A 16,577-nucleotide genomic window follows, 5' to 3' on the forward strand; every position below is an offset into this window, starting at 1 on the left:
AAAATTTCCTGTTGTCCCAAGTGCAGATGTGTGGTGGGTGTGAAAGGAAATTAGTGAATAAGCTGTGGGTAGAATCCTCTTTCCTGGTGAATCCAGGCGTCCATCAATGATACTAAACTTCGGGAAGGTTTGTCAGTGATAACAACACACTCTATCTGTTTCAAATAAACAAAGCGAGAGAAAGAAAAGAGAAAAATCCTTTTTTCACATATGACAGAAGTTCAAATTAAAAAATGACTATTCAGCTCACGTATCTAGCAGTACATAAAGTAACATTGCTCCAGTAGAGTTGTCTTAATTTAATCCTTTTTTTTTTTTTTCTTGGCAGCTAGGATTCAAGCCAGCCTTTTGCAACCAAGGCTTCATTTACAGTTTATGTAAGTGATTCCTATATATGAACATAAAGTAAGCACTCTTTTATTGTAAAATCTGTTCAGTCCTTAAAAACATCATGCTTCCTCATGTTAAACTGTGTAAACACTTATTTATACCAATCCATGACAGCACATAAAGTGCCCATCCACAACTGAGAGTCATTTATTTATATTTGTGAAAAGCAAAACATCACATATTCTTCTATTTGCAATAATAAAACTAGCTTAATGTATAATTCCAGGAGGTACAATTTTGTCTTAAACGTTTTTTGAGTGTAAACAAATTCCTTCCCATTAATCTTTTCTTTTCCACTAGATTTTGAGTCCCAGTTGTTCAATTTTCAGTGATAGTCAGCTTCTTGCCACTAGTTTTCTGGTCTGCTACATCTCTAAATTGCACTTCCAGGAGAGACTGTTTTTTTTCATGCAGATTGAACAACATTACTGGTGGCAAAATGAGCAAAAACATTAGGGAAATGAAAAGCAATGCTGAAGTTGCAACCCGTGGCACAGATCATTAGATTATTACATCAACATTCATGATAGCGGAAATTTAGGGAACAATATTTGTACTGCCTGGCCACTAAGCGTGTCTGTGCACACCTGTCATTTTTTAATATAAGAGACTTGCCATCATAATACTGGCCCCACGCTGAATCTTTTTTTTGCATTAATTCACGTGGCATGGCTTCTGGAGTTGTCTTTTAACTCCAGGGATTATGTTGTCACAGTCAACTAAAAGCTGAACTTTGATCTGCAAGTTCCAAAGATAAGAATCGCAGAATTGTAAAAGCTGGAGGTGCAAAAGACCTATCACTTTGTCTGATCCTTCACTCTGCTAGAACAAGATTATTATCTTATCTCTCAGAGAGCTTTGTGTAGTTCAGTTTCTTACGTTTCAGGAAGTCTGCATTTTTCTGCATTCTTATATCCTACTATTACATTTTTCTCCTCCTTTTAGCCTGTAGTTTCTTTTCCGCTTCCCAGTCAGGAATGGTCCCAAGCCCACTGCCAAGATGAGATATGTTTACCATCCACAGAGTACACCTTCCAGCTCTTGTGAAGAGGCTGCCTGAGCCCAAACTTTGGAAGAGAAGAGCTCAAGAATGCACAACATCCTAGCGCAGGATGGACTGGAGGTCAGTGCTGTAGCAGAGTGAGGACACTTTAGCAGGCAATCCAGGCTTGTCTCTTTCTCCAGCTCAATATGAGTACTTTGCAATGTAAGAGAGCCTTCTACCACAGACATCATCTTTGTATCACAGAGAAACTTTCTTCCTTCTCAGGCATTTTGTGCTACTGCTCTGCCTGTATATCTCCCAGCCACCACCAGAGCCCTGTGCCCCCATCACTGTATCTGCAGGTATCTGTGTGTATCGGCAAAATGCTCTTCCACATCATTCTATTGAAACAAACCCCCTCACTGTGCAAGCTCTGCCCTATGGCCCTGTCTGGAGTAGGAGACCATGACAGGCATTTAGGTATTGCTCTATTGGAAAACAGAAGCAAACAGCCCCACTCTCTTCAAGGGCACCAGTACTTACAGGACTCCACTGAGACGACCGTAGGTGCCTAATCTGGTTCAAAAGAGAAACTCGTGTATAACAAGACAACAATACAATTCAAATTGTACAAATTGTACAAATTGTACAAAGACAATTCAGATTGTCTGCCATGCTGGATTGGCAGACACACACAGTTCCTATAGTGACCTGGCTCTCTTTACAGGCAATGGAGAGCAAGAGTCACAGTGACAACATGTTGGCACAAAGGTGCCTCACTCAAGTGTTGTAATTGATCCTGCCCTCTTCCTTGGAAAGAAGGATAATCTCCTGACCTGGCCATACGAAGTGTGATGGTTAAGCACTTACAAGAGGTGGTTGTACATCTCTCTTATCTATTTCTTTCCCTTCAAGGGCCACACTTATGCTTTCATCTGTGTGGCAGCCAGCATTGTAGACAGAACTAGGCAGCTCCATTTCCCTGCTGACCATTTCCTCTAAGGAAAGGAGGAGGTGATTTTTATCCTTACCGTGTGAGCAGCAGCAGATAAGGGAGTTCTCTGAACCGGAGTGCGCCTGTGACTGCGATTATCCCACAAGACAATTTGGCCAGAGTATGTTCCGCCAACGACCAGGTTTGGGTGAAAGCGGGCAAAACAGACAGACATCACAGAGGACTGCAGTAAAACAGGTAGAGAAGAAGAGAGGGGTTACATGGTCAGTCATCTTCAATCCTCTCCTTAAGGAATTATATTGTAATTAACATTTTGTATTTTAGAAATCACTTTATGAGCTCTATTCATATTCCTTGCACACCAGTAATTCTGCTAAAGCCAACAGGACACATGCAAAGAGCTAATTTTGACCCTAAGATGTGTACTTCCATTGGTCCTAGGGAAAATGTGCACCACAGGATGAGTCTTAGCATGATGCTAAAAACCTGAGATAACCTCCCCATGACAGTGATGGGAAAGTGCTTATTTTCATTTCCAAAAGTGAAAATTTCAAGTAACCAGATGCCAACCCAACAGAGGTTGGCATCCTGGCCCATGATTTCCCATCAGAGAGAGCTCTTCTTCCCCTGTTGCTCCTCTAGCTTTTAACTCTCAAAGAATTTGAGGTGAGTTTGTGAGAGGCCCTCCACAGTTCACCTCAAGGTGCGCTGCCTTGAGAGCATCAGCTGACAAGCCGCATCTCATTGTTGGAACAATGATTTCTCTGCTACAGAGAGGTCCTCTTCTAATAGAAGCGGGAATCACACTCTCGCTTACGCTGTTTGAGCAGAAATGAGTTTTTCCTCATTTTAATGACAGCTGATTTGCCTTTGTACGTCTTCCTTAGCTGGGGATGCTGAGGAGCTAGACTGGTGTAACAGTTACTCTGGCTATCGGGTAGAGTGCCCCACAAGCCAGCATGGAGATGGGTATCTATCCCAACTACCGCCTTCCAGTCTCTTTAAAATAACATACAACATCTGAAGTCCTCAAAGGAACAGTCCCCAGAACCTTCATGTGCCAACAAGCTACAGCGAAGAGCAACAAGCTGTAACTCCTTCAAGTCCTCCATCCTCTTTCTAAGGAATTATTTCCCATTTTTATACAATTGGTCCTGGATGTTATGTCTTTGTTTTACGTAAATTGGAAAGCAAAGGTTACAGCACTCATGTAATTTCCTGAGAATTCACATACTAATAAAGACGGTTTGCAAACAGAAGCAAATGTCATTTTTTCATGGGCAGTTTTAGTGATGCTTACAAGCCACAGAGCAAGAATTGAACTGCTGCGGCAATTACAGTCAGAAAGTTAAATTCACTGTTAGTGGTCACATTCTTACAAATTCATTTTCTGGCTGTTTCCAACAAGTTTTGGTAACAAATCTTTGTTATAGTAAGTGGTGATATTCCTATGTGTGAACCCATTTTATTCAATGACGAAGGGTTAACTAAATTACCATATTTCAGTTGCATAAAAAGCACTGCAGACATTTAAGTAAACTTTGTTGAACTGGGAACATAGGAGCTGCCAAGCTGAACTAGACCCAATGTCTATCTAGCTGACAACCCTGCCTCTGGCAGGAGTGGATGGAGCTGTAAAAACTTTGACGTGGGCAGATGTGTTGTCTTCTTTCCTTACTGCACCTCATCCTGATTTCTCGTGGCTAGGGACTGGTTTGAACTCTTATACCAGAGATTTAAAACCCCTTCTGACAGGGCTAGAATTAATTATGCTAACTCTTGATGTCTATAACTACGTTAATAAGAATAAAGCAAAACGTGCAGTTTAAATAGTTTTTACTGAATTCATATGGCTGTCTGATATCTATTGTTTAAAGCCAGATTATATGCTAAATTAACTTAGTAGACATACTTATAGCATACAGCACTATACTCAATACTGTTTTTTTGACCTAATAAGTTCTCCAAGACAATGAAATAAGCTGCCACTACCTTTTTTCTTCCCCATTCTCTCTGGGTCCTCGTGGCTGTTCACGTGACATCTTCGATCCCTTCCCTTCTTGACTAAAGCTTTTGCATACGTTTCTCTGATGTTATATAGTCTAGTATCTAATGACTAGATGATTCGTATACATAATTGCCTATTTTAGTCCATATCTATCTAAGTGCTTGAGCACAGTAATTACACTATGGTCAGTCGTAGCAAAAAAAGGTAGCTTCCAAAACACCATTTCCAAAGGACCTATTAGCTTTACAGATAAGAAAACCCACCTCTGAGTAATAAACAGGACTTTGGTACTGCTAAGACAGTATTAAAACTCAGCTACAACGCAGCTGCCATCCAGTTTCCACAGATCCCCCATACATTATAACTAAAACGACCCTACAGCACATGTTCTACATTTTATCTCTTTGTTTAATGGCTTCGTGAGTTGTTTTAATCAACCCCTCTCATTCCTTATAACTAAGCTGACAGATATTCTTACATGAAGTAAAATAGCCAGATGATTTTAAAATAGTACAGCTCCACCACTGTGTACACCCCACAGCAGCTACAAGGCTCCACATGTATTTTAAGAAACCCCAATTCAAACAGTCATTCCACAACAAAGTTCTCAGTTTGTCCGAAACAAACTTGAGAGACTCTGAAGCAGGGCAAAGAAGCCAAGTGGACAGTGTATTTTTAAATGTTGTGTTTTCATGGTTAGCATGTTTTTGAATTCAGAATCCCAGAATACAGTTGAATGGTCAGGATATAAACTGACCATGTGTGTTTTTCATAAAGTTCAAAAATAACCTACAGACATGACACAGACTTAAGCCCTCTGCACTGCTTCTAGTTTTATGTATCGCTCCAAAGTAACTTGCGTTCTTCAACTGATGAAATGTTCACATCCTTTTAATTATGTCAATACTATTTTTCTACCGAGGAAAAACTTCTGTCAAATATTAGAATTTAACAATTTAAGGACTCCACTCCATAGCACTTAATATAGTGATTATTTTCTTAAAGTTAATGGCAGTGCTCATATGAGTAAGGGCTGTAAGATCCAGCCCATTCATTTAACAACTTTAAAAGTATTCATTTCTTAGCCTTAATGGGAGAGAGCAGCAGACAGGTCTCCAGTCTGTCTGAGCAGCTCTGTGCTCAAGGAGAGCAGCAGAAACCATTCCCTGTAAGCCTCTTCTGCCTCCAGTCTGCCTTGTTTGCCGATTCAAGCAGTCTTGCTTCTCTAAAACAGAGTTTTGCCACTGACTTCAAAGGGGGAGGAACCAGCGTGTGGTCAGGTTTTAAAATAACAGCGTACCCCTCTTTGCACTTTTACAACACCTTTCTAGGGAAATCTCATGGCACTTTCCAATAACTACAGTAAAGCTTCCCAGTTTTTCAGTTAGGCATATTTTGTATGCTGTAGGTGCTTAGTTCCCTGTTGCAGAGGACAAAAGCAGCTAGTTTCATAGCATATGGCAACAGTGCATAAAGAAATGCAAGAGGGATCATGTCAGCAGGCAATTCCACAGGGAGTTTAGTGTCCACAGTATAAAAGCAGCATTTAGAACAGGAGGTTCCCAGCGTTATCTTTTTATGGGTGCCACAGAGCATCTGTGTCTGCAAGTTGTTGGGACCCACAAGAGACAGGCAAACCCCAGTGTTTGGTCACCTTCATTTCTCTGAATTGCTCTGTGCAATGAATCATTTCATTATTCACCTTAGCTTAATGCTTTGGTCATTTTTCCCTCTGTGCAAATACAGTCTACTGGATTTAGCTTTCTCTGTCTCTCTCCCCTTAGCTTTCTCAGCAACCCTACTAAAGTATTTCTGGTACTTCTGGCTTTGTGATCTTCCACCCAGATGTTCTACTCCTGTATCTTGGTGGTGGCTTTCTGGTGGGTGCCACCACGCTGGTGCTGCTGCCTCACCCCCGCGCGTGCTCTCGTCATGGCAAAGAGAGGGCTGGCCTCAGAAACCCAAGTGTTGCCCAGCCCTTGGAGAGGCCTGCAGTTGGAGGGACGGAGGCAGCGCACCCCGGCCCCCTGTTCTGGCAGCCGTCAGGTCGTCTCAGCCCGTGCGTAGGGAGAGAAGCGCTGCAGGGGCGAGGGGGTGGTGACTTGCTCAGCCGCCTCTGCCTCCTCCCTTGATTCAAACAGGCCCCCAGCCCTCTTCAAGTGGCTGGCAGAGCTGGTTTTTATTTTAGAAGCTTAATCCGGCCCAGATTTGGATTAATGATGGCATATCCCTCCAACCACAGATACACATGCTCGGGACAGACAGTCATTTAGATTCTCCTTACTGAGAAGCCTGACCTCAGTACCCACATCTGATGTGTGTAAGGCCCCAGAGACTCAGCTGTCTGTGCTCATGTCCGTAGATTCGGATGGCACTCTGCCTAGCCACCAGTTGAACAAGTTCAAGACCTGGGTGCTAAACAATAATGACTTTCAATAGGCAACGACTACTGCATTCAGCGAGACCTCTTCTGCAGGAAACCACCCCCGTAGGCTGTGCTGCCATACTGGTGCCATATGCCTACACTTGACACCAGATGGATCTCGAAACAATACTTCATCAGTGGGAAGAAGCGATCTGAGGAGTTCACAGGCATCTCTAGACTCCAAAATACCAGGTTATACTGCAGCAAGCACTCAGGAAACTCCTGGATAGATTTTCTAGTTGAGCAAACACATGTGAAAAACCACTACAGTCTGTGGCATGCTACTATAGGTCAGTCTAACACAGACAACAGCGGGCAATAAAATTAACTGCAGCTGAGATGAAGAGGCAGATCCTTTTCCACGCTTGAGGGAACTGGCTTAGAGGGACTGAGAGCAGAGGGACAAAACTGTGGTACTGTTGCTTAGCTAGAACCACAAAAAGGTGCCAAAGTCACAGGCCTTTATCCATAGGAACTGAAGAATAGGGACCAGACCTCTGATCACATATGCCTGCCCTCCTGAGGAATAAATAAATAAAGACAAAGGCCAAAAGTACACGTACAATTTACTTATAACCTTTTGCGCTCACCCCTGCTCATCAGGAACAGCATTTAAAGAGTCTAAGCACTCCCAGTCCCTCTGAGAGCTGCCGTACTTTCTTCTGGCCAGGCAATCAGGAGACCATCTCCTCACGCTTGCATTGCTACACACACTTACATATGGCCCCAGAACAGATATGGACGATACACCTCAACTGCAAAGGTGGATTAAAATCATCATCTAGAAACAAAACGGCAACTGAGTTGTTAGTTACTAAATAAAGCCCTTTTCTCCTGCCAGGCCAAGGACTGAGAATCAGCATGGAAAGCAGTGGTATCAGATCTGAACACTGGTTTGTCTGGTTTAGTGCCCTATTACATCCTTTTTGCACCACAGAAGAAGGTGTGAGATACCTTAAAAGAGGCAATTCTAGGGTGACTTTGCCCTGGCTACTGAGATACCTGGATTTGTACACTGAAATAGAGACTATGTTCCTTCCAAGAGTCTCGCTTATTTTTAGTATCACCTGTTATGAATCTGGATATTTCTGTTTTTCACATAAATGTCTACATATAATTAATAGCAATAAGCAAACGGGAGAGAGGATAGCAACAGAATTACAACTGTTTTTTGCAATTAAATTTGAAAAGGTACCTAAAATGTGATTTATGTGTACGGAAACCTTTACCAAAGAGGTTAACTGTTAATTCTAAAAGCTTTAAATGCCAAGACTTCTGTATTGCTCCCCCCAAGTCTCTTCCTATTCAGCTACGAAATAGCATCTGAAATATTTTGTGCTAGAGATGATTTGTGGTACCATACAAAATTCGTCTTCTACTAAAAATAAAATAAAAGCAGTTGACATCCTTCACATATTTAAAAAAATAAATAAAACCAAAGAAACACTTCTTCAAACCAAATGTTTGAATCCTGTTTAATTAAAAAAAGGAAGTTTATACTTGGTTATGGTGTGTGTCGACATCTATCCCTTTGATTTACAAGAGTATGGACTGGAAAGAACAGATTGCTTTATTCAAGAGAAAGAAAGGAGGGAGGGGGGCCCAGTGTGACAGGAAAGAGTGTAGGCTGTATTAACTTCAGTGCTTGTTAAAACATGAAGGATTAATGGTAGAAAGGGAGGGAAGAATTGTGAATGTCTCCAGTTTAGGATCTTCAAAAATGTTTGGGGATTCTAAGAATGTCTCACCCGACCACATGAAAGCTGCACAGAGAGACTCAGCCACACGACTGCTCTAAATCCAAAGCTGGTATTGCTCCACTTATACCATCAAACCAATGGAGCTGAAATGTAGCCACAAATTAAATTTATTTTTATTGAAAAAGTACTAAGTCCTTAAAAAGAAGGAAAAGAGTATGTCAGGAAATGCAGCTCTTTCTTAGTCGAGTTTACAGGGTAGGTAACTCTGACATCTAACCTCAGTGCTGACATCTGAGCATTGCAGCAGAATCAGAGAGCTCTGCCCAAGTCTGCAGGAAGGCAATATCCAGCCTCATGCCTTCATTTTAAGCAGGGCAGAAAGCTGAATCTTTCTACTTTTATCTCTGTAACTGCAGGTTCAACCTGTATAACTACAAAAATAAAATAATCAAAAGAAAGTCCACAAGCTGCCCTGCTGAAAGGGAATCTGCACTTCAGCCCTTTTGGGAAGTGCATTTGCTAATATTACTTGTTCGGTGGTGTTGCGATGACACAGAAAAGCAGCAAAACCGTTGGCTGTATTGCAAAAGCAGATAAACATGGTACTTCTCAAATGCGATACAGGGAGATCCTGCCTGCCTTTATCCACAACTGCAACAACAATCCATTTGGTAACCCTGAATTACTAACCTTGAATTACTACACATACGTGCAAGCCTAAGAATACAATCTTTGCTGAATGTCCTACTTTGTTTGCTAGACTGAGGATGAGAGAATTAAAGCCTGGACAAATAAGGAGCAATTTCATAACAAGAGCACATCAAAATCAAGTTTTCTTTCCACTCAACTGCTTACATTCTAAGCACCCAGATTCGTCTGTTTTCTCTGATTAGGACCTGGCTGCTTATCAAATTGCAGGGTCAAATCCTTAATGTCCATGTGCCTGCGTGTTGGAGAAGCAAGCACTTCCTTGGTTTGTCTGTTTTATTTAGATCATGAGACTCTAACAGTTACACAGGAGCACTCTTAATTGTTTTGATGAAATTATTCACAAGCCTGAAGTGATGGGTCTGCACCACCCTTGCAGACCTGGAGCCTTGGGGCCTGTGTCTGCAGATGGAGAGCAGAGACCTTCTGCCATTCCCACTCATACTGCAGGCTGGCCAGAATTCGGAGCAGATGGTAGGTGTCAGACTGAGCACGGCGCTCTGGCACTCTGCTTGCATGCAGCAGGGCTCACGAGTTTCAGCACAGTATTAGCCAAAGGTTTCTGGACCAGAGCTTCTACAGACGCAGCCAGCTCAGGGTCACTGCCTGCCACTGCCCCTAACTACAGCTGCAAGTTCTTTGGGACAGAGACTGCTTTGTTAGGATGGGTTTGTAACAAATTTCTTTCAAAGGCATCTTAGTCTGGTTGAGGCCTCTAGGATCGAGCAAATAATAACATTACATGAAAAATGTACTTAGCACACAGGTCAGAAATGGCATTAGGTAAGAAGCAGTTCTTACACAGAAGAGCATTCACTTGTTTTCTGAAAATATGGAGCCGGTGGCAGAATGTTCCCATCAACTACCAGCAATCCTTTAGAAATAAGTCATCACCTACATGGGACATGACAAAACAGAAGTTGTCTTGCGTGTTTCTACTGACACTTTTGATTCCAAGAGATTTTAGAAGTTAAAATCTTCGGTGAATTGCAGCCTGAATAATTTTCTACTGATGAAACCTCCTTAACGTTCTGCACACATTCACATTTACTCACTTTGACTTCTGTTTTAAAAAGTATCTCAAACACAAAAGGTGTCCATCCACACACTGGCTGGTCGGTGAGACAAAGGTATTTAGGTGCTGCAAAGTGCGTTGGCAAATCCTGTTGCCTGCTTTTCATCTTCAGGCAACTAACCACATTTATAAATCTAGCTCAACATCATTGGAACATAAATTAATGTCTTAATGCTTTTGGTCTGCGAGCAGCCAAAATTCAGATTCAGCAACAATCAATGCCCAACTGTATTTCATTGCTAATTCAGGGCAAGATGCGAATCTTCTATTTTCAGCTTGCGCACTGTTTGCTATGGAGAATGTATACAGTTTTTCTTTCAACAGTAAGTAATGTCAGGTTGTAATTGTCACCCTTTTTTTTTTTTTTTTTGTCAGAAAAGGGCTTATGGGACTGGACCTCTAATATTAAAGGGATGTTTAACACAGATAGTTAGCCCAAATAAAGAACCTCAACCAAACCACGACCTCCATCTCGCTGTAGTGTGACCACCCTTCCGTGGAAGCAGTAATGCAATCTGCATGTTAGCTTAGTTGTGTTTGGGTTTCATCTGGGCTCAGAAAATCAGTAAGATAAGTTACAATGAACTGTCTGCAGTAATTAATGAAGGGACAATAACTGAAGAGAAACAAAAGATTTTACATTCAACTTTTCAGCTCCATTGAAATGCTTAATTCTCTATTCCCTACAGACTCTAAAGAAATATGCTTAAGGACAGTCTTTGCAGAATTTTAAGGACAGTTTAACTAAGACACCAACAATTGCTGTGGCAAATACCCCTAATGCTATGCACTAAGTCTTGAAAACTATACTCTATGCATAATCTGCTGTGTATATATTAAATCTACTGTAAGTACATGCTGATAATATAATAAAGAATGAAAACTGATGCTTCCCTAATCCTTTTTCATTCTCTTTAGCACTTATTTTGGCAAGCAAGGCAGAGATTGCAGCGTTCAGTGCCAGAAGGTCCTGAAAGAGGCAGAGTATTTAGTATAGGACAAGTTTTCAAAAGCTGTCTCCATCTGCATAGCCTTAAAGCACTGTTTACATCTCCATGAATTATTATCCACATGGGTGGATGGCAGAATAGAGATAACAAGATTAGAGTCCATAGTAAAAAAAGAGGAAGAGTTCAGTTTAACCTGTTTTGGTCAATCTATTCATCATCATATCTCTGCATTCCTATAGGTTTTTTGGGGGGAGGAATACTTCAAGCAGTGCAAAATGAAAGATAGGGCTTGAGAAGCACATATGCAAAACATCACACAAACCAAAGCCCTCTCTAAGCGTTGCAATCAGGCAAGTCCAGGCAAAAGCATCTATGAAGGTGAAGCCAGTTCTGTCTAGCAAATGCCTGCAGAACCTGGCTGGGATGGACAAGTCCAGGAGTTCTGGTCACTTTTTCTGAATTACTTCTGCATATTCTCTGATATTATCTAATATAAAATACAGATATAGTCTTGGCAGCTCAGCCCTGTGCTCACAAAGTGCCCCAGCCACCGGGCTAAGGATTTAAGCTTCTTGTTGCTGCACATCTCTTCTCCTGGCAGAGTCTGCTTTCTGCTGGAACCACAACCTGGCCTCAGGAGTGAGGCCCGAGAGTCCCTATCCAGGGTGGTCCCCAACTAGCACTATGGAAAAGCAGAAGAGATCCCCCAGAGAGTGAAGTATGGGCTAGGCTTGCCTGGCATCCCGGTGTCCTGGACTCTTCTCCTCAGAGAAAAAGCAAACCAGATGATCACTTGATGGCAAATTCTGGAAATATCAGAGTTGGGCTTTACAGAGCACGTAGAGATAGCAAATTCCAGGCTTGGAGAACAGGAATAGAAACATGTGTTGTTCTTGAGCTGTGGTGGTAGCTTGGTGGTTTCTATGGCAGCAGTTCCCCAGACCACGCATTTAATCAATCAAGCTACATGAAGCCAGAGATGAATTAGAAGCCAGTACAGATGCTGCAAGAACAATTATCTACAACTCAGCTTGTGAAGTTGGGCATAGTAGTCACAGCTGCTTATAAGGGAGTTGCAGATAAATCTCAAGTGTGGCACTCAGTCAAAACCCCACCAATAAATCTACAGGCCATGAGAACCCAGGCACGGTCAGAAGATTGAACATATTGGACCAAGAACACTTTAAGACCCCAGCTGAGGAAGGAATTTATCTATATACTTAAGTCCATCTTTTCTCAGAAGGATGTTTGTCCATGAACTTCATTGTAGGTAATTCACCTAAGAAGTCCCCCATGACTTCAGTGATTCAAGAGCCTGCTTACAGCCAAGCAAATTGGTAAGCGCTTTCCTTAACAGGATTTCTTGATGTAGGACTTCTGAGAGCCAGTGACCTCCTTTCAGAGACAAAGGAAGGAGGCCCTCATGTTCAGCTGATCCTGGGAAGACTGTAGAATTGGAGACAGTCATGGCACAGCTGGGTTCTGCATAACCTCAGAATTACAGGGAAGGGAAAAGGAACATGAAGTGTCAGAGACAGACTCACTGAATCGCCAAGGTTGGAAGGCACCTCTGGAGATTGTCTAGTCTAACCCATTGCTCAGAGCTGGCTCAGCTGGAGCAGGCTGCTCAGGACTGTGTCCAGTTGGGTTTTGAGTATCTCCATGGATGGAGACCCCATGACCTGTCTGGGCAACCTGTGCCAGTGCTCAATCACCCTCACAGTAAAAGAGTTTTTTCTCATGTTTAAATGTGATTTCCGGTATTTCTAATTTTGCCCATTGCCTCTTGTCCTGTCACTGGGTGCCACTGACAAGAGCCTGGCTCTATCCTCTTTCCTCCCCCATCAGATATTTGTACACATTGACAAGATGCCCCTGAGTCTTCCCTGGGCTGAGCAATCCCAGCCCTCCCAGCCTCTCCTCATATGAGAGATGATCCAATCCCTAAATCATCTTAGATGCCCTTTGCTGGACTCGCTCCAGTATGTCCAAGTCTCTCTTGCACTGGGGAGCCCAGAACTGAACGAATCTCTACTTACTGGACCCCTCTTTACTTATCAAGGACCCTACAAGTCTTTGAATGGAGCTTTGCCTGATCCTGGAGATAGGTCACTTGATTTTCCAGATTAAGGCTATGAGGTAACTTCTGCAGGAAGTCCTATGGGAGCAAAGGGACAATGGTGTATCTTATTTTACTTGTTTCTAAGCAATTGGCATTTTGTACTCTGTAGTCTGTGTCACTTGGGCAAACTACTATCAGTTCACTGTCAAAATAATTACAGTAATCTTTTCTTATCTTTTTGATTTAATTGCAGCTTCTAGTGAAGACTGACAGGCTATTATATTTGCCCAAATCCATCACTTTCACTGATGTATCATTTATAAGTAGTGTCACTACATCATTGGAAATAATTGAAAATTAATTAAACATTGCACATAGATATGAGGATTGAGAGACTGAGAGGCACAGATAAACAGCTATCTAGTGGAAACGCAGAAGATACCACAGGCAAGTCTGTATTTAAGAATGAGGGCAGGAACACGAGTTGCCTTTGCACTGTTCATGTCTCCTACAGTGAATGACTGTACAAATTCTGGTATGAGTAGCCTGGCTCTGCACCCATAGAGCATTAGGGAGCAGCTACGATCATGCAGGAATAGATGACTGCTTCCCATTATAGACCCAATTTTTAATCCCCCTTTCTGCAAACAAACCTTAGTTTCCTGAAATTTCACATCCCACTTTCCTCACCTGCAAGGTTCTGCTGTTTGGTTTCTGCTGGTTTTTTCCATGAGTAGTCTTGGAGAGGAGGAAGGAATGAGATAAGTGTTTTTCCAGTCTCAGGGTCAAAGCCTTAGTTACAATAAATCAGCATAGTTATGCCATCTTACATTTGCTTACTCCTGGGGTAACAGAGGACCACATCTTGCTCAAAGCCAGCTCACCTGGGTCATCCACTCTCACCAGTGATGGGGCATTTTATAATGCATCACTATACTGCCAGGAAGAATGGATTTACCCCAGACAGCTCATGGCAAACAGCAATTTTGCACAACTCCTGTACATTATTAACTCAGTCCAAATTGAGCTTAGTCTATTTACAGATGTAAACGTGAGAGAGAAAATGTTAAGCATGTTCTTCTCCACATGAAACGACTGGTGATTCAGTGTATGTTCATGAACAACATGGAACTGAAGTGGAATTGATATTTATCTTAGCTACAAAACCACTAACGTTGTTATAAGAGCAATCAAAGTGAATTAATCATAGATCCTAACATATCCTGGCACATTTTGTTGTAGTGATAATGAAAACACTCTGATCTCTCCAGTATGACAAGTTTTTAAAAGCATATCGCTTCTTGCACGTAGGACATTTGCTTGTCATCTTACACTAAAATAAATGTACTTTAACTTTTCTTCTCTGATACTTTTCATGATTAAGACAATCCCGTTTTAATAAAATTTCATGAGAAAGTTTTGCTTTGTGAAAGTTAAATCTATGGTATTTGTCATCATTCGTATTCTGTTATTATGGTTATATAATGGATTGTGAAATTTTTGCAAAACACTATGAATGACTTCATATGGGCACTTATTACTAACAAAGGCTCACTTTTTATAATCATCATTATAGTGACAGCAACTGTGATATCACTATGCAGAGTAGTGCTCGTACAGTAAGAATTCCTGGGCAGCCTCTAAGCGGGCTGACAAAGACTCCCCTTTTTGCTGCCTTCCAGAAGACTTTCTGCCCCACACGGGAAACGTCTTCCAAGGATAATATCAGTATCGCACGCAGTCAGCACGTGCTTCGGCTTTCCCTTTGTGGGAAGCAGGGAGTGTTAATCATCATTAAATCAATGTTGCCTGTATACAAAAGTTCTTTTCAGGAAAGTACTTGTCAGTCATCCAGACGTGGGGGCAGAGGGTGGAAAACTGTTGATTTTAGACCTAAGGCAGAGGACAGTTGTATCCCAGGCTGTAATGATGGATTCCTTGGTTTCTGGGGCCTTTTACAGCACTTTAGAAGAGTAACTGTTTTATATTTTGTGCCAGGTAACACAGAAAGAGGCTTCACTCCTCACATAGAGCTCCCACAGAGACAAAAATCATGAGGTGAAAATAATTTTCTCGAATTCGGACCAAATGTAGTCTCCATTGCAAGTAGCTTGCACTGAGAACAGTTACATAACCCAAACAGAAAAGTCATGCCTATGGCTGTTTATCCATCATTTGCAGTGCAGCTAGGGAATTGCATGGTATTTTATATCCTTTATGGAAAAAAATTCCGTGGAAGGATCCCAATGACTTATTGATTTCACATCTGATCCCGCATTTCTTGTTCCCCCAAAACCCTTTTAGCACTGGGAGTTTCAGATATACAAGAAAAACTTTAAAACTTAATGTTCACATCAACAAAGGAAACTTATGCTCTTTTTTCCCTTCCTTCCTTCTTTTTTCTTAAAATATTTTACACTAGGTCATGTTGAAATGTAACCAAATCAACAACTACTAACCTATAAAACACCCTCAGGAACAATTGCAGGATTTGGTGATTTTTTTCTCTGCGATTTTGGGATAGTGTGACAAATTTGCATTTTTTATCAAGAGAGTTTTTCAAAATTCTGAGTCGAACGAATGTCATGTGTTTGTAAGTATCAATAATCTAAGCCATCTGCAAAGGAATGGTTTTGCAAAGGCATCTCTTTCAGGACACTCTGTGGATTTTGTCACTGGTTGAGGTTTTGGCAAACCATCAATATCACTATAATTTTCTCTTATGAAATATAGTTTTTGACTGAGACCTTTTTTTTTCCTTAGCTAGCTAAAGTTTAAAAATACTGCATGTCTAACTCCACAAATTCAAAGGTTAGGTTTGCTCCAAATTGCATTATTTGCATATTGCATATTAGATGCCAGTAATTCAGAAAGGTACAATGCAACTTATCAGTGAAACAAAGAAACTTAAAAAAAAAAAAAAAGAATGCCTGCTGTATCGAGTGGCCAACATATTCTTTATATTTGGTCTGAAAGGAAGAATATGTGAATGTGAAGAAGGGAAACAGCATCTTTAAGTATAGATTCATTACAAATCACTATTTTAACACCTACAAAAAGCACGATGCTATTGCTAGTAGTGACAGCATATCATTTAAATGTATGATAATCTATCCCCTCCAAAAAAGTCTTAGAAGCAAGAACCACCTAAAATTTTCTATCCAAGACAAGCAAATTTGTCACTTCCTAATTCTTTGATTCATAATTGAAATCTCCGTTTCAAATGGGGAAGATGATCTATGGTAAGCATTGCTCTAAGCAAAGGAGCATTCTGTTGCTAGCAGACTTTGTTATGTATAAACACAGCGCTCAAGTAATT

General features: G+C 41.3%; 1 protein-coding gene across 7 annotated transcripts in view; it reads right to left on the reverse strand.

Annotated features, from left to right (window-relative positions):
* The window catches only part of DYNC1I1 (dynein cytoplasmic 1 intermediate chain 1), a 194,264-nt gene that overhangs the window by 49,274 nt on the left and 128,413 nt on the right, over positions 1-16,577 (reverse strand). For all 7 annotated transcript variants that reach the window (XM_087774455.1, XM_087774501.1, XM_087774482.1 and 4 more), the window contains one exon: positions 2,407-2,553. In XM_087774455.1, the coding sequence (XP_087630581.1) occupies positions 2,407-2,553 (147 nt within the window). The remainder of the gene's footprint in view (positions 1-2,406; positions 2,554-16,577) is intronic.

This window comes from Nipponia nippon, unplaced genomic scaffold (assembly GCF_047370975.1).
Source record: "Nipponia nippon isolate SJK-2023a ecotype South Korea unplaced genomic scaffold, ASM4737097v1 scaffold_1, whole genome shotgun sequence".
Classification (NCBI taxonomy): domain Eukaryota; kingdom Metazoa; phylum Chordata; class Aves; order Pelecaniformes; family Threskiornithidae; genus Nipponia; species Nipponia nippon.